The 25,349-nt window shown below is 43.4% G+C and overlaps 2 protein-coding genes across 4 annotated transcripts in view; both read right to left on the bottom strand.

Moving 5' to 3' along the window:
• Positions 1-370: 370 nt before the first annotated feature.
• aebp2 (AE binding protein 2) lies at positions 371-10,480 on the bottom strand. The gene is made up of 8 exons (XM_029495082.1): positions 9,878-10,480; positions 4,965-5,196; positions 2,897-3,004; positions 2,592-2,778; positions 2,375-2,499; positions 2,085-2,152; positions 913-1,026; positions 371-841 (listed from the first exon to the last, which is right to left on the bottom strand). Exons 1-8 carry the CDS (start codon positions 10,399-10,401, stop codon positions 829-831), a joined length of 1,371 nt encoding a protein of 456 aa, XP_029350942.1. The 5' UTR covers positions 10,402-10,480; the 3' UTR covers positions 371-828.
• Positions 10,481-11,975: 1,495 nt separating this feature from the next.
• Positions 11,976-25,349, bottom strand: part of plekha5 (pleckstrin homology domain containing, family A member 5) — a 167,543-nt gene continuing 154,169 nt past the window's right edge. Inside the window, exons 17-31 of one of the 3 annotated variants that reach the window (XM_029494677.1) lie at positions 25,109-25,171; positions 24,954-25,034; positions 24,714-24,866; positions 24,351-24,452; positions 24,167-24,275; positions 23,930-23,976; positions 22,823-22,981; positions 21,833-21,968; positions 21,285-21,406; positions 19,725-19,916; positions 19,425-19,571; positions 19,164-19,283; positions 18,173-18,318; positions 17,029-17,198; positions 11,976-14,852 (exon numbers count right to left, since the gene is read on the bottom strand). In XM_029494677.1, the coding sequence (XP_029350537.1) occupies positions 14,818-14,852; positions 17,029-17,198; positions 18,173-18,318; positions 19,164-19,283; positions 19,425-19,571; positions 19,725-19,916; positions 21,285-21,406; positions 21,833-21,968; positions 22,823-22,981; positions 23,930-23,976; positions 24,167-24,275; positions 24,351-24,452; positions 24,714-24,866; positions 24,954-25,034; positions 25,109-25,171 (1,782 nt within the window). In that variant the 3' untranslated portion in view covers positions 11,976-14,817. The remainder of the gene's footprint in view (positions 14,853-17,028; positions 17,199-18,172; positions 18,319-19,163; positions 19,284-19,424; positions 19,572-19,724; positions 19,917-21,284; positions 21,407-21,832; positions 21,969-22,822; positions 22,982-23,929; positions 23,977-24,166; positions 24,276-24,350; positions 24,453-24,713; positions 24,867-24,953; positions 25,035-25,108; positions 25,172-25,349) is intronic. The other 2 variants (XM_029494678.1, XM_029494679.1) reach the window with 2 other exon arrangements.

Here is a 25,349-nt window from a genome sequence, read left to right as displayed (position 1 = left end):
TCACGCATGTGCCTGCATTTTTTTTTTTTTCAATCAAGTTAAAGTAACAACAAAAGAATAGGGCATGTGCAAGAAGAAGAGGCCAATCAATCTGGAGAAAACAGCTGGAAACTATCCGGCGTTGATGGATGGTTTAAGTTCAGATCTTTGTTTCGTACTGCCAAACTAATTCATCACAGTCTCCCTCTGCTGTTGTGTCAAGAAGGTGGAGTCATTTTTAGTATGATCCAATTATTTCAGTTAAAACGCTCAGCCCCAGTAGGCTCACACACAGCTGGTTAAATACATATATTCTTCCAATGACTCATATCCCCTGGAAACAAACATGCTCATCATCATCATGGCTGGAAGGTGAAGGTTGGAGACCAGGTCGAGGTTGGAAAGGTTTAATGACATCAAACCAGAGCAATGCCAGCTATATGCACATAACCAATATTAGCAGTTTTTAAACCATCTATTCAAAAATGTTTGGTGGAAAAAAAGACTTCTATCTACAGTACAGTAAAAAATTCAAAGTATAAAAATATATTACAAATCTCAAGTATTTACAAAGACAGCGTCTCTCTACACAAGTCTAACCGTCTACTGTTACAGCTCTGTCAGTTAGTTCTCAATCTACAACAAGCAACATGTTGCTCTATGCATCCTCAGTAAATTCAGCACCTAATTAGAAAACACTGAAGGCCTCAGACAGCCCGACAAACAAGACACTACACTCCCAGAATCCTCTGAAAGCGGGAGGAGGGGGAATTGGTGGGAGGAGGAGGGGATGGCTTCAGACTCACGGTCTGTTTAGCAGGAAGTGACAGTGGAGCTTCTCTGGAGGTGTTAGAAGAACATCCTATGGGAGAAAGCAGGTCAGAATTCATCAGTGTCCCAAACTCATGTTTAAGGGCGCTGACAGACACACACCTGTAGATGTTGGGGTCGAGGAGTACAGCTGTGTCTGTTGGTAGCTTGGACAGATGGACCACCTTGGTCTTCTGCTGCAGTCTGTCGCTCTCGTTCACCCACACGTCTGGCAGTCTGACACACAGGGAGAGGTTTCAGGGATCTGATCTGAACCTGTGATCATTCTTTTACCTCATGTGACCATGTGTTTGTCTTTACATTGGGAACCTGCGGTGAAGCAGCCCAAGCTCAAACATTGCTACCTAAACAACTGACCATCTGTTTCTTTTAAATTCATCATAATTATTAAGATCACATCAGAAATGAGAGATTGAGTCCTGCTGCAGCGTTTCTCTGCAGATGATCAGTGCTCGACTGACAGATTCCACAGAAGCTGATTCAAACAAACAGCACTAATAGAGTCAAACACAAGAGAGCGTGTTTTGAACGAAGTGAAAGGTCCAGTCGTTTCCCCACCACCACCCTGCTGACTGGACACAACTGATTTAGACTCTGCAGTAAATCGGTCTGGAGAGTTTCCACATGTCACCGGCTCATCTCACATGATCTCACTGCAGGGACAACAGACAGGAAGTGTTCTTTAAGTGTGTATGAGAAGAGCACAGATCGGTTGGTTTGGTGTTGTAGGTGTGCTTTATGAGCGTATATCTGCAGGTTTAATGTGTAGTGTTGCTGTTGTGTGATGGCCACAGTTTTAAAACAAGATGAACTGTGATATGACCAACCCTAAGAGCAGTTTGTAAAATTTGTTCCTCAGGGTTCGAAGGCTGGGAACTCACTGTATGTCTGGCGGCAGCAGACCGTCTTGGCTTGCTTTTCATTTCGTTAACAGATTAGAAGGAGCACACTGTGTGGCTGCGCAACATGATTTTGGACATTTTTCATGTGTGCTGTGCCCAGTAAAAACAGACCTGGTGACATCAAACTGACATCGTCTCAGCAGCGTTACACAAACCTGACTCCTTCCCACATGTCTAGGCTGAACCTGAATATGTGTTTTTAAACATTTTGGAAGCCACATGTAGAGATTGGCAGTTTAGAAACATTTTCTGTCAAAATAAATCAGAAATTCAACAGTTTTTAATTTTCCTGCCAAAAAGAATTAGAGGAGAGCAGAGCAGGAGAGGTGAAGCCAGGGAGAGAGTGAAGCAGGGGAGGAGTGCAGGTCTTACATGTCTTCAGGTGTCCAGTGCAACAGCACCTTGACTTTCCCAGAGTCCTCTCTCCGCCTGGCTATTACCTGAAACCACATATACACAAGAAACACAAGTAAGGCCGGCTCTGCTGCTTCTGTGAACACTGAAAATAATGTAATGATTAAGCTTCTGATGGACCATTCAGGTGTGAATCAATGACTCAAAGATGGTCCAGCTAAAAAAAAAAAAAATCTGTTCAATCACTTCCACTTTACCAATGCTGGACAGACAATATGGGAAAATGATGTGTGTTTGTGTGAGCCCACCGTGCTATGGAAGACCACACTGTGTCCATTGCCCAGGCTTTCGATGTGTGTTGCAAGGTTGAGGCAGATGGCTCGATGACGGATGGCGTCCATGGTCTGAGCATCAAAGAAGTCATGAGGTCGAGCTGGAGATAAAAAAGGGAAAAAAAAAAAATTGTGTTTATGAAGTCTGGTATTAAACAATGTGTGCGTGTGTTTGTGTGTGTGTGAGCCCTACGGAGTGAGCGTCGGTGCTTGTTCTTGAGTTTCCTCCTCTTGTTGAGGCCGGCCTTAGACGGGGACTCCTCCTTCACTTTGCCCTGACTGGACACTTTGGATGAACTCTGCGAGCTGAAGTGAGTGGGCACGTGACGCGCCAGCCCTCCCTGAGAGGCAAATGTGGCATTGCAGCCCCCCACCACACACTTTGAGGAACAACAAAGGATTGACGTTATGAGTTAACCAAGGTCAGGCAGGTGGTGATTTCAGAGGACAGTCACAGGTATGTTGTTTAATATACATGAGGGGTGTGTGGATGGTCACCTTGAACGGTTTATCTCCGCTGTGGGTCAGCATGTGTCTCTGCAGCCAACTCTGACTTGTCGATGGGGTGTTGTACACTTTACAGCCCTTCCACAGACACACAAACACCTGTGTGGTACAAAAAGTCAGGTGGGAAAGAGAGACATGTAACAGCGGTGATGCTCAAATGCCAAACAATCCTACACAGGATCCAGTCCCACCCCCTATCCTCTCTCTGATTGGCTTAGGCTTTGGCTTCCTGCCTTAACCTAACCACACAGGGGCTGGATCAAATAGTTAAAAATGCTCTGTAGTGGCCAAGTCTGTACCAAAGTTTGATGGGTTCTCCTCTCAACCATAACCCCTCCATCCACAACATCTGGTATATAATGGGTTGGCGTACCGTTTTTTCAAGCAAACAAGTAAAAACTTGGTGGAAACATCATCACTTAAATTAAATAAATCCAACTTTATGCAGATTGTTCGATAAGGAGTTTTGTGGGCCTGTTCCACAGGAGGAACTCCAGCTGCGAACTGAATGGGTGTGGAGGAGCTGGGGGCGGGATTTATGAGTTTTAGGTATTTTCCTGGAGCAGGTGGCTGGAGGAGATAACAGGGATTACTAAGCCAAATATACCAATAGCAGCCTCAATTTCAACGCTGAAATCCTTCAAACAAGAGCGATAGACAACGCCTGCTGGACAAAGCAACATGAACTGTTGTGTCGAGGAGTCACTGAGTAGGCGCTCAGAAAATTAAGTGTTTAGTGGCATCTGATGAAAAAAATATACTCATGTACACATCAGAAATATAGACAAAAAACCAGACCTGATTTAGAATGATCTGTAGAAAAATGAACATACCAGTATGTTTCTCTGTATATCACAGGTTTAAAACTGCGACTTTATCATGCTGTATTTTCTAGGATAAATTAGTCTTCATTAGTTTTTAAATGGAAAGAGTCTCCCACCAAGTGTTACATTATGGTTCATCAGAGACATGTTCTTGTCTCTCAAGTGTCTTTAAGTCTGTTGAGAGGAAGTCTTTCACAGTTAGAGTCCACTTTAACCTGCTGGAGTCTGTTGGGAATTAAATTCAAGACATACGAGTGTGAAGTGGAATCCTCAGAGCAGAGACTCAGAGGCCTGAATCATCTGTCAGGCAGGCAAGAAGCTAAGAAATGCTGGTGTCACGGATGAGAACATTACAAAACACTAAAGGATGCTGTCAGAGGAAATAAAGTCCACAGCGTAAAGAGCCTGAATGAGAGCGCAGCTCTGTTTAGCCCTGGTACTAACATCTGACGTGCACAGCTGTGGTGATGTTGAGGATGTACTTGAGATCCGATCACTCAGAGCACGCCTGAAGATGGCCTGGACCCCAAGTGCCCAGGGCCCCAATAATGAGCGCCTCCTCTGCTACAGTCCCAACACAGTTAAATGAACCAAAAATATTTTACTATTTCAAATGGAGAGAACCCAATTTAACTGTGGAGCTGTGCACTGACATGCTTGCCCTTCCCCCTCCCTCCCGCAGACAAACTGACAAAAGCCAACAGCACGCAAATGTGTATTTGGATATTGAGTTGGTAGTTGTGAGATCTAATCACAAGAGGTTATTAGAGACACATGTAGAGCTGTCCAACTGTGACGGGATCACCTAGGGCGTTAGTCCCATGTCTGAATCTGCATCTTTAATGAAACTTTAGCAGGACTTCCTGTTCTATTTAATGATAATTACGGTCAACACAGCGGAGTTCTTCTCCAAACAGCACATGAGTCTGTCAGTTACTGTTGGCTGACTTGGTGTTTTAATTTAATAAGAAAGTGGAAGATGATCCTGGTTTCACCACTGAGGCCCCTCCTCTGAACTGCAGTCCTACTGTGGTCCACCAGATGTTACAGATATCCCCTTTAAACTCGGCATGGTTGGATCAGATCATGTTCTCACTCGAAATGGTCCTTTTTTTTTTTTTTTTACAGCTGCGTTTGAAGGAAGTCTGTAGTCATGTTGTAAAATAAAACTAATGCCATTAAACCAGCCTGGGGAACAGAACCCCCACATCGTAAGCTGACAGACACACACTGACCCCTCCTCTCTGTCCATCCACATGTGTGGCTCTGATGTGCTCAGCGAGGTCGGGACTGCTGGGGAACAGCAGCTGGCAATGATCCCAGCAGCACGTGTAGCTCAGAGACTTCCCCCCTGCTGGCGCCGAGCCGCCCCCGGACACAGCTCCCCCGCTGTGACCGTTGAGCATGGCCGGGGTGGAGCGACCACTGGACGCTGTGCTCTCCATGTCCATCAGGGTGCTGCCGATGCTGGAGCACAAACACAGACAAAGAGAAGATGTTAGAGAAATATTACTACTGAACAAATTATATTTGTTTATCATGTGACTGAAACCACATGCAGACAAGAGCTGCTGTTCTGCTCACATTACACTGTTGTAATGATCTTGTGGCAAACACACAACTGAGCTCAGATCAGCTCTGCGTGCCAGATCGTGGCAGGAGATGTGAACTAATCATTAAATCGACAAGATTTGCAATAACATACAATTATAATCATCCACAGAACAACCAAATGAAAGAAAGGAAAAAGAAAGTGAGAGAGAACAAACATCATTAAAGGTCATCAGTAGATGGTAAAAACAAACAGATGCTATGATATCACCGCAGGTGGTAACTGACATTTACTCAATCTACCTCAAACTCTACTGAGATGTCAGACGTACAAACACGCTCCTCACCTCACCCTCCTGCTGCTGCCACTGCCTGCTCTCCGATTGGCATTGCTTTTTTCTGGTGTCTGACTGTTTTCCAAGGTGTAAACACTTGGTAAACCCTTTTGGTCTGAAGACATGTGCCTGAAACTGTGCTAAATGCTGGGATGGCTCGGACTGAAGTGAGGCCATCTGGAGCTGGAGTCTCCTTGTTCTCCTTCAAAGCTGTTTCAGTTCTTAGCACTGGAGGAACGAGTGGAGTGTTTAATACCTACTAATCACATGTATTGTCATTAGTGATGGACTGACTCCTCAAGAAGGTTTCAGACTGACTTTCAAAGCAAACTGATGTGAATTGAAACCACTGGCTGTTGAACATCTGTCTCCAAGTTTCATCTGAACTTTGTGGGCAATCATGTAAAACACATATTTTAGGATCCGCGAATGATTGAGCTGCAGCAGGTGTGGCTGTGGACCATGTCACATGACCGTCCGCTGAGATGATTGCTTCTCTGTGGGGCCAAGTTTACACATTTAGCACGACGCCCGACACCTCTGAAGCACACGTTTACTGTATGGCTCACAGCTACCACGGTGCTCTGTGTGGGAACAAAAGTTACAGTGTACTCTTACAGCTGCCACAACAGCTGGAGTTAGCCAAAGACCAGGGGCAGCCAGACGGGTCTTGGAGCAGACGGTCACATCTGTTCTGCGGGAGCCTGGTTTCTCTGAGCCAACACTGTTCATGGACTGATGATAACACACGGCTGATAGTGGACCGTGCTTGTCAGGAATAAACACTTCCTGAGGTTGGCTCAATAAATTAAACAAGTCTGTTTACATTTAATAATGTACATTTCATTAATACTCTAAAATACTGTGAAACAATAGAGCCATTGGCTCGCTCAGTCCTCATCTTTGGGTTTATCAAATTCAAGCTCAGAATCTAAACGGTTTCTGTTCCAGCCTCTTTAAAAGTCCCACTCCTTACACTTGTTTGAAATGTTGATATCCCAAAGATATATTTGTGGTTATAGGAACCAAAAACCCTCTCCATGTCCTTTTCCCTCTAGTACAGGGTCAGTGAGTGTGGAAAACAAGCCATTGCCATCTTAACATTGGTAAAGGCACAAGCTCTCAGTGACTGCTCTGAGAGCAGCAGTAATGTCAATATATCCACGTGCTTTTGCTGCTATAAGTCATCCTCTGTGCAAATTATATTTCCTGCTTTTAACTTATTTGCTTTTCTTTCTTTCTTTGATAGCAAAGTTAGTCTCTTAGATTGTTCACTTCATTCTGAAACTTTAGAGACAACAATCAGCGGGGAGAATAATCAGCAGATCAATTGATGGTGTACTACAGAACTGTAAAATACCAGTTAAAGGTCTGTGTGCTTATCTCAGTCACAAAGAAATCTGGCCCTGCCTGTTACTCATAAAAGCTCAGTGGGTGGCAGCCTGGTTTTTAGGCAGTGACTCAACAGCTCGCATCAAACCTGACTGATTCAGGCTTCAGAAGTCAGGATTTATTCTAAAAACTATCGACAGACATGATAGGAAACATTGTGCAGCTGACTATTTCTTGTGCATTCAGAGCATCTGTAGCAGCGGTGCAAAGTACTGAATCAACAGCAGACTGGAAACAGTTAAATTTCCTGTCATCAAAGTGGAAATGGGTTGAGTGGTGGAGCTTCTGATGATCCACTGCTGCTGTAGAAACAGTTCCAGCGGAGGTGTGTACGATACAGGTTTCACATAAGCAGGTCAATTGGCTAGATGATTCTGGCAGAAGATCAGGATTTACCTGAAAGTATCACAACAGTGCCGCTTAATTTACAATGTGAACAACACTGATGCCCTGAGGGGAACTTCGCTTACTAATAAAGGGAGAAAGGCCAGAACAGAATACGAGGTGTGGTAAAGACAAACTTCAATACGTACCCTGCCTGCTTTATTGACTTTGCGACTTAAGTTTCTACAACTGAACAGAGCCAAAACAATTACTGCAATTATTTTGACAGATGCTGATGACATGAGTCATGATTACAGCGGTTAATTGAACGTATATTATTAAGAATATTATTTAGAGACAGAGGTCATCTCTGTTGCACCACAATGCTTCACTTCTGATGTTTTGACACATTTTAACTTGTTAAAACTGCAGCTGCTGTAATTTGAATAATGTAGATGTTACATTGCAATTAGTATAACAAAAAGATGAATTACTTTCCTACACTGGATCATAGAGGTTAAAATCAAATTGCCCTTCCTTCTTTGTCCATCTGCAGCTGCTGCTTTTGCTGATATTAAACCATCCATCCTGCATGTGCACAATAAATTCACTATAAATTGCATGCAGGCGTTTGGTGTGACTCATCTATGTGAAGACAGTGCCATGAGAGCCACATTCAAGATTAACAAACACAACCACACACTGATTCTCTTGTCTGACCATTTTGTGCACTTTGTGAGATGCACTATAAAAACACACACACACAGACAGACAGGACGGAGTGTACAGCATGAGCTCTGCTCGCAGGCCAGTGTTATTTGGAAGGCCCATATCTGTAGACAACACTTGTCATCCTACTGCACAACTTGCCCCCAAATGTCCTCACTGGGCACATTTTAAATTTGGGGGGGAAAAAAAAAAAAAAAAAAAAAAAAAGCAGTTGCCTCAGTAGGAGGAGAATCAGACCCACTCGATTCAACATCATGGACAGTCCAGAGTAGCTGCATGGCTCAATTATTTTATCCCGTTCATGTGTGTGGGGAGGCAACAGGAAGCCAGCCAGCCTGGCAAGAGGAAGTCTGAAACCCACAACCTGCTTAGGACCCTACTGGGCATGCTCTATGGGCCCAAGGACGAACAAGGGTGAGGAAGCCCAGCCTAGGGCTGATAATTTTCTGCATTTATTGTTTTGCATGACAAAATGTCTGAAAAATGTGTGCCGATTTCTCACAGCCCAATGAGACGTATTCAGGTGTCCTGTTTTTTTCAGTCCAAAATTTCAACATGCGCAGACCATCAAGTGCAACAGCAGCAAATAAACCATTACCTAATTATAAAAAGAGCTATGTTAAACGAAGGGGATATTCTTACTGTTTGCCCTTTGGTTGTTGAGAAAAGAAAGTCAGATCCTACTGGGGTTGTTTGACAGAGGAATCCAATTCAGTGGCAATTTACTGTCAAAGCTTCATGGACATGGAGCTCAAAATGTCCAGACAATGTAGGGACATGAAGCTCTGTACCCAAGACCCTCTGCTATCTATCTCAGGATGGCAGGTGACACACAAGACAGTGAGCAGGAAGGACCCAGCTACATAAAGCCTCCAACCCTCCCTGGATGTTTTCCAGGTTTACAACAAATAGCTGCACTTGACCACATGTTCAAATAAAAGTTGACCTGACAAAAGAGCTGAAAATATTATTCTAAGCTCCAACCTAATTTAAAGGTCCCATACACTCTCCCACACACTAAACCAGTCTTTTCATTTTAAATCATGTGCATTTCATCTGAAATCTGCTGTATTCTTACTGGATCACTCAGAAAACAGTGAGCCAATCAGAAGAGAGAAATGTAAAACTGAGTTTTTAAGTTGTAAAAAGTATATTTTATGGATATCATTACATAACAACATAAGATCCACTTTGTCATGTAATATAAAGAGGCACTGACCCATGTGAAGATATCCCTACACTTTCTGCAGCACCTTCCTCCCAATCGCTTCAGATGGCTGAAGAACTTAACATAGAAAAGCTGTTTGTCATGTATGTCACATGTCAAACAGCTGAATGCACCTCTTCATATCTGCCTCCTCCTTAGATTTAACTTCAAAAAGTTGATTCATTTTGATGATTCGGAGGTAAAACTGCTAACACTGAGGCCTCGGGAGGCTGCAGAGTCAACCTGAGTGGCCATGAAATGAAGAGGAACTCAAAACTTTGGCCACTTCATAACTTGAAAATCCCAAAGTGGGGTATCTAAATAGAAAGGTAGGTTCCACTTTTCCCAGCTCACATCACTCTCAGGGCCCCTCAGCTGCCTGCAGTGTGTGCAGGTGAACACACTGATGTTAAAGGGAGAGGAGGAGGTGTAGTTAAACACACAGACCTCCACCCAGCCCGGTGGAGTAATTCCAGTGATGGAGTGAACTGTGGACAGATGAGGAGCAAACACGGTGTCCTGAGCTGCAGCAGTAAACTTGGCTGGCTGCTGTGACCGATCGGCAGCTCCACTCCGTCCCTGAAATCAGTGTAGGCCTCTCACTACAGACCTGTCCTCTGAATCCATCCGGCTCAGCGGCTCTCCATCCGACGAGGTGAGCTCCACGCTGGCCCGTCTCTTGGTGCCGTGCTCGGCTCTCTCGGCGGTCTTTGTGCGGTCTCCGGGCGGAGAGGAGGACCCGCTCTCCCCCTCTCTTTGTTCTGCTTTCAGCACCCGGGAGCCCTCTTGTGCGGAATCAACGCTACTCGCCAAACTCCCCTGAACGGGACTTTTCCCCGGTTCAGAGAGTTTACCGCCGGGCTCCCCCTCGTCGTTGTCAGGTTTCGGGGCCGGGGAAGCGGTTCGTTTGTCGGCGTCGGGACCGAGAAGCGGCTCGTCCCCGAGCTGCTCCGCCGCTCCCCGGCCACCGCTCGCGTCCATTCCTGCTCTCTGTTCGTTGTTGTCGCCCGGTTCCTGTTTGGGGTCCGGCACGGCCTGTTCCTCTGTGCCGGTTTCTGCCGTTTCGCCGGTGCCGTTTTGATCCGACGTCGGCCGAGAGTCTTGTTCGGCCCCTTCTGTCGTTATCTGAGCCATTTTGGGTCGGCGGGGGAGATATTTCGGTGATGTTGCGGTAGAAAAGTTGCCCTCGAGCTGCCCTCTTTCCTCCACTCACTCTCCGCTTCAAGCGTAAAGCGCAGCGGGGGGTTCGCGTGACGTCAGTGCCCCGCAAGGTCAAAGCTGCTCTACGAAGAAAGAGGTCTCACTCTGCGGACGAGGGGCAGGGCAGCGAGCAACTGAAACACAGATGTCTTTTCCAGTTCCACTTCATTTACACTTTGATACTAATGAACAAACACAAGTAGAATTATAATGATCTTAAAGAAGTTAAAAATAATTCTGATCAAGTTGAAGAAAATAACATTCTGTATTTTTGTCTTTATATCTGATATGATAAAGACAAAAGTCTGATATGACTTTTCCAAAATGTGATTTCTTAGGAGCCTGATCAGAGCAACAAAGCATGTTTCAGAGAGGGGACAGCCAGTGGATTCTCCTCATATCTTACCTGCCACATCTGTGTGTGGCAGTGCAGTTGTTTATTGCTCTTTAAGATGTATTATAACCTTTATTCTACCGAACAAACAAGCGAAGCCATCTTAGTTAGCAAGGCTCCTCCTCTCAGTCAGATAAAACCCGCCCATCAGTTAGGACTCTCACTGAATGGTTAGCTTTCCAGACGTAAAAAAAAAGGTTAAACTACAAGGTAATGCGGGGTGAGCGTCTGCTGTAACTGGAGTGACTCATCCTCCTAAACATAGACGATCTTTGGCATTGTGGCCTCTCAGCTCCACGTGTTCCGACAAACAGTAAAATGATCCAACTTCAAAAGTGCTGAAAAAGCACGTTCTTATCGGAGCGCGGCGGGGACTCCTGCAGGAGCCACTGCGGCTTTTAAAACCTTTTCAGCCTCTGGAAGTGGACCAGAGCCGTGCTGGACTCGGGACTCAGTCCGGACACTGAGCTGCACTGACCCGGGTGGCCAACTTGTTGCACTGAAACGAAGGCCTGCTCACACACTGCCTGCGTCCACATGGACAGGTCGTGCCCTCTCAAAGTCTCCAGCCTCTGGTGTCCCATGCTAAAGCGTACTAACATTTTCTGAAGCACACAGGTTCTTTATTAATACATTATAATTCTGAGGTAGCTTAATTTGTATTTTTTTCCCGAGAAAAGTTATGGACTTTGGAATAGTTGACTCAGTGTTCACTGATGAGCTTTTCTCAAGCCGTTAATAAAAAAGCCATTTGATTGAAAGTGAAGGACTTGGATTAATTCATTGTGCAATCTGGACCAGCAGATACTCTTTGAAATGTTTGCTTGTCTTTGTTTATTGTCATCAGGTTAGTGGAGGCTGCACTTATTGTTTTTATAACTTAGATCTTTTCATATTTAACTGTAGCTAAAAGCCTTCATGTCTGATAAGAGGATCTTGTATTTGGATTGAAATATGTTCCTCATACAGTCGGTTTCCAACCTGGGGGTCCCAGCCCTCCAAAGAGGTCCCCATGATGGTCCGACAGCTAAATGTGAAAAGCAACAGTCAAGCTAATACAGATATATGTATATATATATATATAAAAAAAACAACTACTGCAAGCATGTTTTAAGAACATCAACATTTATTTCACATGATATAAAACAGATGGGTATGAACTTTTTGCATATTGACCCTAATAATATTAATAATAACCTCTTATAGTTATAATATTCGCTCTTCTTCTTTTCAGTGTGTACATAAATTATGCTATCTCTTTTTTAATTTTATTTTTTTACAGTTTATACATCTCTCTTAAATTTCTTTTATATCCTGGAGCTCCAAAGTCTGACTTATTGCTTCGTACATGTGCTATTCTCCAATTTTTTTAATCACATGGGACGGATTCAAAACCAGAATGTCTCATCTGTGTCATGTCCTCAGCCTCTTTACTGTGTATCTTCTAACTAATGTAAACCAAAGAAAGAGAAACAAAGAGAATAAAAAAAAAAAAGAAAAGAAAAAAGAGTGAAAATCCAAAACATTCACATACTGCGTGTGTCATCTGCTCAACATAAATAATCACAAATTCTGCAAGATACTTAGTTCTGTCCAAAAATGGAAAACAGCAGCATGAAGTGGCACCTCGTTGAAGTAAAAACCTGCTTTAAGATCATTTATATATTTTTTGTTTTATATATATATACATATATATATATATGTATATATTTTAAATACAAGACAATCTGGTATGTTGCAGGTGCAAATAATAGAGCAGTAAGGGAGCTTCTGGTCTCAAATCAACAAAAAGAATTCAAATCAGAGCAGGTTAAAAATCCAAGACCATCAGCGTTCACTTTGGGGTTAAAGTAAAGCACTGCATGTGTGTTGAGTTTTGGTGCTTAGCCCATCTGCGTGCTCTTATATACAGCTGTACACTCCCCTGCGGCAGCTCAGTAACAGCTTACATCTCCTCCCTCCAGACCAGTGGAATACTCAATTTTACTTTTAATCATTATTATGTTAAGCTGACTTTAATACTTAGTAAGGTATCAAAAGTTTTGTATATTGACACATGTATGTATTTGGCAACATGTTTCTATTGAGCTATGTTACCCCCAAAACAAGTTGTACATACAGTCAAGATTGTGAAATGGTTTCATTCTTTACACTGTAAGCTCAAGCTCCTCAATAACACTGACATAGAGAAAGACAGCAAGAGAAAGTGGACGCCAGGTCACAGGACATGAGAGACACGTTTTTCCTCATACTTCCAACCTGAATTGCAGGAAGCACCAATTTTAAAAGCATGGTATTTCCAAATTTATACTGCAGTGTGCAGCCGGACATGTGTATTCTCCAACAACTGCCAAATGAAATGTCATGATATATATTCATCAATGAAGCAGAAAGCACTTTAACATTTTCCACTGGCCTGTGTGAGACTGCAGCCCATAGAAACAGATAAAGTTTCCTTCCCTCAGTGTCAGGTCAACATTCATTTAATAATGAAAACTACTCACAGGTGACATTGCTATTTTGTTGGTTTAAAAATTCATCTAAAAAGTTTTCACGTCAACGCCATTTTACACTGACGTTCTAGCTATGAGCAAAACCCAACGTCTTCTAGACAAACAGCTAAACACAATGTCAGCTAGCCAGAGTTGTTGACACCAACATGAGTTGGCTGAGCCTGAAAGAGCATGAAAGAGCAGGATGACCAGGATCCTTGTGAGACACCAAAACCTCACCTGGTCCGCAATAATTCTTCTCCAGCTTTCTTGTAAATGTCTGAGCTCCTTGTCCTCTCCCTGAGGAAACTCAATCTAAGGCTCGCTTCCTGAGCTAACTCTATCCTCCAGCAGTGCAGGGCTGTCAGCTGTAAACTGTCCCAGTATGTCCTGCAGGTCATGGTCTCATAAAAATAGCACATACATTGCACTCTCTTCCTCTAGAAATCTTATCCATAAAATAAAGTGTTTTCCTGATGTAGCCCACGGCACTTGCTGAGAATGTGCCAGAGACTCTGGAGTCCTTCCTACAACAAGAGTACCTTTGTTTCATTTTCATCTTTTTCTACTTAGTCCATTATTTATACCAGTGAGTGAGGCTGTATAATGAGCCCATGCTGAACAGTAACTGTAGCCTAAATGGGGAGATTCACTGGGAGAGACAGGCAGCCAGCAGGTGAATGCTGACGTAACAAAAACATTTCTGAATCTAATGTGTAAAATCAGAACAGACTGACAACAGCATTGGAGCCAAGTACTGCTGAGGAGCCCTTGAGCAAGAGGACTACATCACCAGCTCTGGTGGACAACCAGTCAGACAGAAGCAGTGCAGCTGGCTCAAACTGTAGCACTACAGTTACACCAACGACACAAAAACAATTGTAACTTGCGTCACAGCTGTAGGGACAACTGTCATGTAGATAAAATGAATCACTTAATGATTTTTTTCACCTGTTTTGCGGTGACAGAATGTGTACGGCTGATGGATGCTGCATGTCTGCTAACTCACTTGGCATAAAAAGCAGCTAACATCCCACTGAACGATCTTTTATACCGCCGTAAAACCATTTCTGACCATGCTCAGACATTTGTAACATCTGTAACCTTTTTTTATAACTAAACCATTTCACAATCTTAGCTTTATGCATAAAGGTTTCGGGATAAATATGACAACATGGATTAATGTTTTGCTTCAGGAAACATCAGTATGGACAGATCTAATAGGTGCTAAAGATACAGTACATCTGCCTTTCTTTCTGGATGTGATGACAGCCCGTCCGGGTGTTATTCTGTCTGTTACTGGGACCCGTCATCATCTTGGCTCTCAGTGTCCTTGTGGGCATGTAACAGTAGTAGTAAAGTAGTTCTGTTGTAAACGCAGGAAGCCATGGAGCATGCTCTGTGCAGGCTGGCTACATTTGGGCTCTATGGGGATGCCAGTTTGGATGTCAAGGCCAGCGTCGCTCACGTGTCGCTGCTCACCAAGGTGAATGTCTGCGCTGCAGGGCAGAGAGAAGACAGTCCATGTGAGTGATGAAGAGTCACCGTCATAATTTACACAAGAAAAAAAGATCAACTGTTTTAAATAAAACTAAGCTCACGACATTGGTGGAACAGGTTTGATGGTCACAGTTGTGTACACTGAATTATTTTTACGATAGGACACTTCATTAATAACTACAATAACTTGTAAAATGAGCATTTCATCAGGTGATATACACGTGTTGACCTTTGTATGGCTTTTGAGCTCAGCGGGGGTCTGTTGAGGGTCACAGTGTGAGCATAATGCTATGTGGCCTACATGGAAAGAACAGAGGGAGTAAAACATGAGATCTCCTGCATCTCTGTCAAGATCTGAGGCTGGAGCTGATTTATGGACAAAAGATAAAAGTTTTATGTTAATCGCTTGACTAACAGGAGGTGGGCTAAAAAGGTCACACAGAATATAACGCTGGCAAAACCATCAGGCGGTTGCATCCAGATTGAATTAAATAGATGAGAGGTGTTGGCCGGTTTTGTTATCTTTGGACATAGCAAGGCCAACATGTACCCACATGCTTCCAATATTTATGCTAAGCTGTTTGGCTGCTGGCTGCCACTGCATATTTGATGGAATGAAATCACAGTGGTATCAAGCTCATCTCACTTATATACACTTGCAAAATGTTCAAACATTCATGGCTGGCTTTTGCAGCTGATCTTCTCAGATAAACCTTGTTTCCAACCATTGCAGTTTCACTATTTATGCACTAGAGTGCGCTATGCGTTTAGTTTGAGAGCCACACGGTCCATATGACCAATTCATTTCATTGAAGCACCTCAGTCCACAGTGGTGGCATGTGTGAAGAAATGCAATTTGAAAGGTTAAATAGAGAAAAGAGAAAATGGTGAATGTAATGTCAAACGTAATCATTTCATGCATCCATCCCAGTTATCTAATGTGTAGCTGAAGCTTACTCATCTAATTTTATATTTAGAATTTTATATAGTTTTTTGTATAGTAATGTAATTTTTTGCAGTTATGTCATGAAAATATATAAATCAAGTCTCTTTTAATGCTCCTCAGTGTCAGATACTGTTAAAATGTGTGAGTATTAAGTGGAGCAAAGCCAGTTAAATGTGAGTGAGCCTTAACTCACAGTCAAGACCAAGACAGAGAGAGAGAGAGCGAGAGACAGGTTTTAACAAGTTTAACTAAGTTGTTTTGATTTGTCTTGTGTAAACTTCACACACGTCTGTGACATTAAAGTTCAGCCTCAGGAGCCGCAGCTGTGAGGGTGGTGACGGAGAGGAGCTGGTTTCTCCCTGCAGACGAGCAGCCGGGATTTACCTTCTGACACTTCAGCCCCAATTTTGTACTGACAGTAATGAGAGGAGGCAGACACACACTCACTCACACACACACACACACACACGCTGTGCTCAGGAAACGAGCACCAGTATTAACAGCCAATCAAATGTGCTTATTTTGTTCTCCTTCAATAAGAAACAACATGACCGATATGGCAACCAGATGCTAACACACAGACATGAGACTAATTAAAACTTACATGCAGTTTCTTTCATAACAGTAATAACAAATACCACAGTATGGAAAGTTGATCTACACAGTGATGGCAAATTGTGTGTCAAGGTCCTGCATTATATATAAAACATTATATGCATTTCTTTTTTTTACTTAGAAATCAGGATCATGTGTGGGAGCTTAATTAGTGCTGTGAAAGTATCAAACTCTCACAGCCTATTTTCAGAAACTGAACCTTAAAAACCAGCTGTCAGGACCTCTGTAACAACAAAGCAGTTACTGCCTGCAGCCACGCTCCACATCTAGCCCACCTGGACCAAGCATCCAGCGTGGCAGGATTTGGTTTCTCCAAGTAAATCTAGATTTTTTTCATTTGCTCAATCAGAGGAGACACTAAGATCCTCTCTTCTGATTGGCTCACTGACCTTTTGTTATTAGAGCTCCAGGGAGAAGCCTGAGAGAAAAGATGCAAAACTGCACTGAGATTGTTTCAATCCTTAAATCTCTTTAAAAATATATCTGTTATGGATGATAAAAATCCAATAAAAACAATAAAATGTAAAATACGGCGACTTCAATTGACATAAAGCTTCAGTTTTGATATAAACAGACACTATTTTTACAGATGCATTGAGGGAGTCTTCACTCACAAGCCAGCATGTTGTTGTTGTTGTTGTTGTGTTTCTTGTCGTCTGCTGTAAACTGGTTGTAAGAGTCGAGGCTCGTCTCCAGCTTCCCCTCTCTGGTGGTTTGCTGCGTCATGTCTCCCTCCTCCTCCTTTGGCTCTGGGCTCGGAGTCTCAGGCTCAGGAGTCTGAAAGCTGTAAACAGCAGATTGAGTCAGACTGAGGTTAAAACAGAACATGACTCTATTAGGGCCCGAGCACTTGACTGTCAGAGAGTCCTGTTGGATCCGTTGGCGTTATTTTTCTTCCGCCACTTTGACAGCCTTTTTGGACACTTGAACATGCCCCCAAAACTCATATTTTGACAGCATGACAGGACTGCGTGAAATTTCGACATTTCTTTTGTTTAGCACCTCGCACATAAACGAAAATCAGCAGACATATGTATCAAGATGAGCTGCACAGACTCACTCCAACAGGAGGTCATTTTTTAGATTTTTCCTCGCATCATGCTTTAGTCAACTCCTCCCACACTTTTAATCCAAATGACTTCATATTCGTTCAGTATCATCTCAAGACCATGAAGATGGTAACTATTTTGACTAAGTTGCACCTGCTTGGCGTGGCAGTGCAGCAAGATTTTGAGATCTCGCCATAAAAAACAAAGTCATAACTCAAGCAATCAGGTCTAAATGCTCCACACATGATCAGAATCCTGCCCTCAACACATCTATGCATTAATGTTGAGTCAGACTTAACAAAACGAACAAACCAAAAGTATCAAGTTTGAAGGTGTTTGGGTGGGGGTGAGTCCAGAGGCCTTCATCGCTGCTTGCAGCTTTAATTATATTTGCATTGGTGGGTTGTACAATCCAGTTTTACTAACAAGCAGCAGAAATACATAAAGGTGGACTTGAGAAACCTAAATAAAAATACAAACATGCCTACTTTCTTGGTGTTTCACAGCTTCTGGTTTTAGGTACTTATTTCCAATAGCAGCAGGCAGATCGTTTTCAGCTCATCATTAACTTACTCTACACCAAACAGCAGACAGACACATTTAGAGAGGGCGAGGATATTCCCCGAAGAGTATGAAAAAAGCCATTTCATCTACTGATATTCTGAAATGGGTTTGCATCAACCTATTACAGTACCACACACACGCCTACCTGTTTTCAGTGGTGGTATTTGTGGGCGAGCTCGTCAGATCTTGCTCTCTGCTTTCGTCATCCTCAAAGGGCTCAAGGTTCACTATCTCCACACGCTGGGGCTCAGTGCCCAGGTCCAGAATCACAACCCTCTGACTTTCACACAGCTGAAACTCAAACACACTCAAATGAGGAAATAGCCAACTAAATGTGATACTGTGATAAGTAATCAATAAGAGTAGAAAAAAAAATTAACAAAACAGCAAGTTAAATCAACTAAAGCAACTGACTAGAGGTAGAAAAGCAGAACAATAAAAAAGGCAAAATTAAAATCAGGAATTAAAGATAGCTACTGTGGAATGAGGGTGCCGACGACACTCTGGGCCCCCTGAGCTCTGTGTGGCATCCCACTCGAGAGTAGCCCAGACCCAGCTCCCAATCCTCACTGAATCCAGGAGATAAACCCTCGAAAGCCAACCTGGCCTCCCTCATATTTCCACAAATCCTCTTGTTATTGTCCAAGATTAAATTTAGAGACATTACGGCCACTGTTACGGTTAGTCGCTTTATGGCAGAAAGAGCTCGGATTACAGACGGTGAATTTAACAGTGCATGCTGAAGCAATGGGAAGGAATTCCTTTGATTCTCCACCACCAGCTCACTAACTGCTGAATTTGTCATCGTTAGGTGCCATGTGGATTATTTCAAATGACTTTTTGCCTTTTATACATTTGAGCTTGAGGTTTTTGTTGAGATAAAGAACCAGCGAGTTTGGTGCTGAAAGCCAGAGACTGGGTGGGGACATCAGAGCACACATCCCTGGTTTAAGGTCTTCATGGGGTTTGTAGACAATAAGAAAAAGCAACAGACTTATTCAGCCTTCTCCTTTAATAGCATGTCATCATCTATTTTTACCCTTCAAAGGGAAGAAAACAGTTGAGGGAAATAAGGAGACGCCTCAGGAACTGGTTGAATTATGACAAGGCTGCAGTGTATCTCTGCGGTGCCCTACCTCATTGTCTACACTGTTGGTCTCCGCCTGTGGCTGCTTCACACTCTGCAGGGCCAAATTTTTGCCCTGCTGTACTTCCTCACACCTGTCATCTTTCACCTCCTCTGCTCTCAGCAGCTCCTGGACAGGGACAGAAAATCCTGTCAGGCATCAGCTGTTTGCATGACGTGCTTTGTTTTGGTAATGTCTAATATCGCTATAGTTGCCAGTAGATGTTAACAGCTTATCAGTTTAAAGAAATTCAATCAATAGCACATGAACCTGCGGTGCAGTTGGTGTGAGTCTCACTCTGCGTGTCCCAGCAGCCTCTTCTGTCCTGCTCTGCTCCATGTGAGACACCTTCAGCTGCTGCAGTGCTGCTTGTAGCTCCACAGGGTCTGCACAGGCTCCCTCTGCTGGGGCCCGGGTCTGCACACCCCCCCCCACCCACACACACACACACACACACACACACACATCGAATGAACGTAGCTTCTAAATTAAAATTAGTCTATTCATGCCCTCCATTTCCTGTAAATATCTCTGTCCGTGTGTATCGGCGTGTGTGGGGTGTGACATCACCTGCATGGTAACAAAGGGGTTGTCTTTGCTGAAGGAGGGTGAGCGCGATGGGGTTTCCCTCTTCTTCTCCCGGAGTGATGATGCCTCCTGGTTTCTCCTTATTCTCTCCAGCTGTTCCTCCACGCTCATCCTCGTTCTACCCACCTCTCGCTCCCCAAATCCCATCTGATCCACAGCGCTCCTGGGACGGTCCTTCACGGGAGGACACTTGCATATTTACATTCCCTTCTGTAGGTCTACATCTTTGAATGCTGAGCTTCAGTGCAAGACAGGCAGTTTTGAAGTACACATCGATGCTTAGAGCAGTGGCAGCTCCAGAGATTTTCTGTTGCAGATGCTATGGGGATGCTCAACACTCAGGAGCAGGTGCTTTGAATTTTGGGGCATTTAATTATGCGACTATAAGCATATGCATATATATATATATATACACACACATACACACACAGACTTTTCTGGGGGGTGGGCTAGGCGGATGCTATGGCTATTGTAGGGGGACCTACAGCACCACCTAGCGCCCCTGGCGCCGCCACTGGCTGATCAGGCTAATTAAAAAGATTGGGATGTGACTTCAGTTGCATTTTAAGGCACATTAATCAAACAGAAATAAAGTTAGAAGTGACAGATAGTTTTTTTATTCTGTCTCTCACACAGCAAAGAGTCTCTGTCTGGATGACAAACTGCTGCTCTGACTCTCTGCTACTCTCTGCTTATTTCTTGGGTTTTGACTTGTGGAAACAATCGCATCACATTTTTTTTTTTTTTTTTTTTTTTTTTTTTTAAGAAATTATTCAATGCATCCTCTATAATAATTCAATAGTCCTTGTTGGGAGTTGGGAGTGGGTTGAACCTTTTATAAACAGTCTCGTGTTTGGGGCTCCATCCAGAACCCTCATAAGTAGAACCAGTGCTCTCTGATAGGGAGGTACCATAGTTGTAGTTCCCATTAGTTTTCTTCTCCCTCCTTAAGGTTTTTTTATTGTATAGGTTGCTTCAATTTCAGCCAAAAGCTCATACTTTCATCCAATTGTTATGGTTGAGTTATAGTCAGCTAATTTCATGGGTAGATTAACAGATTTATTTCACACAAATGAAATGTCCTTTAAACATGGGCTCTGTTCAGCTTGATGAAGTGTAATTTTGGGTTAGGGCTCTCTGTATGTGCAGAAAGAAATAAATGTACATTTATTTAGAGTGTATGAGAGAGGCACATCACAACAGGATTAAGTGGAGCGGAAACCTCCACCATCATAAAATTATATTCTATACAAATATATATCCTCCATAAAAAGGCAAAAGAGAAAAAGAGGACACTATGCGTGACAGCTAAATCAACACAGAACACAGAATAGAGGCTTTAAGAGGAAATTGTGGCTCTGAGATGAGAAAGAAATGCAGTGAAGCTAAAGGGAAAAAGGGAAATGATTCATTAGGAAACACTAAAAAACGAGATATGTGTAGAAATCCTTTGGGCTGTTTCTGACACATCTGTGGAATGAACTCCAGTCATTTCATCAAAACCTGTTTTGTGTCTCTGTTGATGCTTAAGGCCAAACTTACTGATCTGGATTCAGGTTTCTTGGTCTTTCTCAAGGTGACGTAGGAAGCGATGGTGGAGGACTCTGGAGGGCTCATTGGAGATTTTGTCCGTGGGGGGACAATACCCACCGGGTACGGGGGTGCTGTTGGAGAGACAGTGTGGAACGCTGTCATTTACACATTAGCAAACAAACACTTCAGTCAGGCTAATTGCTCATAATGTGTCAGAAGATTTACCATGCTCCATTTCACAGAGAAAGAAAAACATGTAAAATATGACACTCAGCAGGCACTCAGCGACATCACCGCTGTTTTCATTTGAAAAATAATCAGTTTGATTAGTGTTTCCATGCAAATACAGCATTATGAACCTGTTATGAACCTCAACTGACAGATATTCTGAATGTCCAGACTTCAGGAATCTTTTCAGCAAGATCTGTTAAATACCTGTGAACACATGTCAGCTTTTTCAGGATTAAATCTTGTTTTTTAGCTGTACCTCTTTAGCAACAAACCTCCACAGAGTTGTTATTAAGTACAACAGCTCAGTTGGGTAAGAGTGTGAGTACCTTTTGAAGGTGCAGCGTCTTTACCCTCAGCAGTGGTCTCCGTCTTGTCCTTGTCCTCACCGTTGGCCTCGTCCACTTCCTCCTTCACTGTGGTAAGCTCAGGCTCACTCTTATACAGACGATAGTCTGGAGCTTGCTGTGAGGGTGGGGGGGCACAGAAAGAGATCACTTGGGGTCAAAATAAACAAACGTGGCAGCAGTCTATCCAGACACACATTCTTGCACATCTACAAAATTCAGTGTTTCTTTGTCTGCTTTGTCTGCTGAACAACAACAGATTGAGTTGGAACATTTCTATTGCCACAACAGGGTGAAAACCTTTCAATTTATAATTTTATATGAAGAAATTGTAATATTACTAAAGTAAAGATGTAAAGTTACATGAGTCTACAAACAAACGTCACGAAAATAAATAGGTTATTTCATCGAAATTACAATTAGTCTCAAAACATTATTATTTTTCTATGGGATTACTACAATGTAAAATGTCTTTCCTTTCAATGGCCTTTTAACTATAGGAATTGCACATTTTATTTTTTTCTTCCTTCTTGCAAAATAATTAAAAGCTCCTGCAGTTACAATGGAAGTACATGACTATTAACAACAGCAAACAATACAGATAGTAAAATATCACTATCACAACAATAAAATCCCATTGATAAATCCATGTATGGCCCAGAACAGGTCTGGGTGTGACGTGGTTGGGAAGTGAGGAGAGAGTGGTGGCTGGATGGAGCAGGGATTGCAGGGGTAAAAAAGAAAACATCAATACCTTGATGAGTCTATCCAAAAATGGCTCTCGTTGAAGAATGACACTTTTCCTACGCTTGTTAATTCAGTCTTTAGGATGGAGCTGAGGCTGATGAATATGAATTTTAAAATGTTCAGAGAGTTTAGAGGGTTCAGATGCGGAGCTGATGGATGGCGGTCACAAAGGGAGGGCGGAGTGAACAGACATGGAGTGGCATGAGCATTTCTATTGGTTCTTACGCTGTGCCCTCCATTCCTGGAGGCCTTGCGGTCCTCGGGGCGGAGGTGGGGGGGCAGGCGGCTGCTGGGGTGTGAGTGGTGGGGGAGCACGTGAGGGGGGCGCTCTGATGAGTCATAGTACTGGGGGAGGGGTGGGCGGGGGGGCACGCTGTTGTCCTCCTTGAGAGGACTCAGTGGCAGCAACGTCACTGCCTGTTGATAGTCAAAATAACAAGTTTCATTCCAAAGAAATCATGGACTGTTAATTCACTCTGCGTCTGGACAGGAGGTGCTGGCTGGGGCTACTTCAACACGCTGTAAGGTCTCCTTGGTGGAGCATTCAAGAACACTATGGGACTGTGAACAAACCTTACAGTTGCTGCAATTGCCTACAAAGTCATTGCAAAGAAGCAAGCTCACGAGAATTCAGATCACGTAAAGTCTAATCAGAACACCTCCACATGTGCTGACGATGTTTACACTTAAACCTGACATTGATATCTTGGTCACAGCAGGTGTCCTATAAATGTTGAATCTTTTCAGGTATGAAGAAAAGTAAAAAAAAAAAAGTGTTAGTGATTCCTTGAAACTTAACACAAACAAATGACACTATGTTGCAGGAAGTAGTGTACTGTGTGTTCCTATGGTATAACAAGCAAAGCAACCTTCAATATATCTGAAGTATCATTTGTTCTGTCCTATGAGTTCATAGAAATTATGTAAATGCCAGTAAGATGTAGAAAAATCAACACTTGCAATAGCTTAATAGCTAAAGAACTCATGAACGCACCAACAAGAATAATTTTGATCAGCGCCTGCTCACATCTCTTTCTAAAAAGGTCACTGTGATAGATTAGCTGCCTCATGCAAGTTTCAAGATTCAACAAGTTTATTTCCACAGTGCACAGTGGCTGTCTGGCGTGAAGGAAATTACTGGTTTGTTTGTTTATTAGTTTTTTTTTTTACCAGGCTGCAGTACGAATCATCGTTTAGTACTGAGTACATCCAACTATTTTGTAACTCTTCAGTTAACCAACAGGCGTCTGCCAGACACTGCGACAACAGCATCATCCTGTTTTTCACACACATATGATTTAGTGAGCTGAGAATGAAAGTGGATGTTCTTACTTCGTTCTTCTGGGCACTGGACAGAGGTTTGGAACCAGGGAAATCTGCTGAGGAAAAGAAGAGCAACGTTGGCACTGTCCAAAACAAAACACACCTTTGAAAGTACCTGCAGTCCCATCCAACAGGTTTTTATACAGAAAACAAACAAACGCAGAGAGGTATCAGATGTTTCTTGGCTCTTTAACCTGACTCACAAATTGGACACTGTGGATGGCAACCCCCCCCACTGCCACTCACTGTTGTCGGTGCCTCGCTGTGGTTTATTTTTGGCTAGAGCCTCCATCACATCCTGGATCCTCCACAGCTCCTTCTGGATCTGGATGTGCCGTTGACTAGGAGGCTCTGTCTGAAGATACACACACAAATGCTGTTAGAAGTCTGATCACTCCAGAAAGACGATAATGTTCATGTGTGTTGTTACCTGTGGACTGCCCAGAGCCTCCAGCTGCTCCAGCAGGTTGGATTTAGCCAGAGTGACATCAGCCTCTAGCCTGTCATACTCCCTCCAGGAGCGCTCCAACTCCTGGAAGGGTTATAAGAATGTGTGTGTAAATGCATGCAATGTACTATACATATAAACAGATATACCCTGAAATGTTGTATACTAAGGATTATTAAAAATAGAGATGTTAATAGTTTATATCAACCATTGGACTGTTCAGATATACAGGGATTGGATTTGATACTTGGGTAAAATAATCATTCTAATGAACGAACTTGAACGATTTTTCCATCAGCAAACTCCCTCCACCTTTCCTGCAGTGATGTGTATGTGTGTGCTCACAGTGTTGACTCTGGACAGCTCTCTGCAGGTACTGAGGAGGCCGTTCTGCAGGACGTCTCTCTGCTGGACCAGACTCTGTGTGGCTGCAGCATTGGAGCCGCTCTGTTCGCTCAGCTCCTGGCTGGCTGAGAGCAGGGCCGTCTCCAGCGTATGCTGCCATTCGCACAGCGCATACACTTGTTATTGTAAATATGAGCCCATGCAACACAAAAAGATGAACACACACAGTGGCAGCTGTACCTTCTCCCTGTGTAGCTGCTGCAGCTTCTCCTCCTGCATCCTCACCGCCTTGTCCTGCTCACAAAGTCTGCTCAGCTTGGTCTGACAGACAAACAGGCAAATGAGCCTAACCCTCATTTGACACTTATACAATGCTTTACACTTGCTTGTCTTACGTCTATGTCCGGCTCCTCTGTGCGCCGGATGAGGGAGCCATCTTTATAGTCATCTGGGCTGATCTGAAAGAGGAGGCACAGTCAGAGTCGGACAGCAGGGGGAGATGACAACATATCTGCTAGGATGGAGAGCAGAGGGCTCCGGCAAATGAAGAGTTCTCCACCCCAAAATGCTGCTTGAGCATGAAGGACAGTCTTTCTGTGTTCAGTGCCATCCTATCTTTCTGGACATACAATAATT

The sequence above is a fragment of the Echeneis naucrates genome, chromosome 23 (genome assembly GCF_900963305.1).
Source record: "Echeneis naucrates chromosome 23, fEcheNa1.1, whole genome shotgun sequence".
Lineage (NCBI taxonomy): Eukaryota > Metazoa > Chordata > Actinopteri > Carangiformes > Echeneidae > Echeneis > Echeneis naucrates.
This window is presented reverse-complemented; position numbering and strand designations above follow the sequence as displayed.

What these genes read in the sequence shown, in the direction of transcription:
- aebp2 (XM_029495082.1), bottom strand. Translation starts at nt 10,401, where the DNA reads ATGGCTCAGATAACGACAGAAGGGGCCGAACAAGACTCTCGGCCGACG. An exon ending in CGGATGGATTCAGAGGACAG is followed by an intron (nt 5,197 to 9,877) that starts GTCTGTAGTGAG and finishes TTTGTGCTCCAG; the next exon opens with CATCGGCAGCACCCTGATGG. An exon ending in CACTGGACACCTGAAGACAT is followed by an intron (nt 1,027 to 2,084) that starts GTAAGACCTGCA and finishes CCTGTGTGTCAG; the next exon opens with ACTGCCAGACGTGTGGGTGA.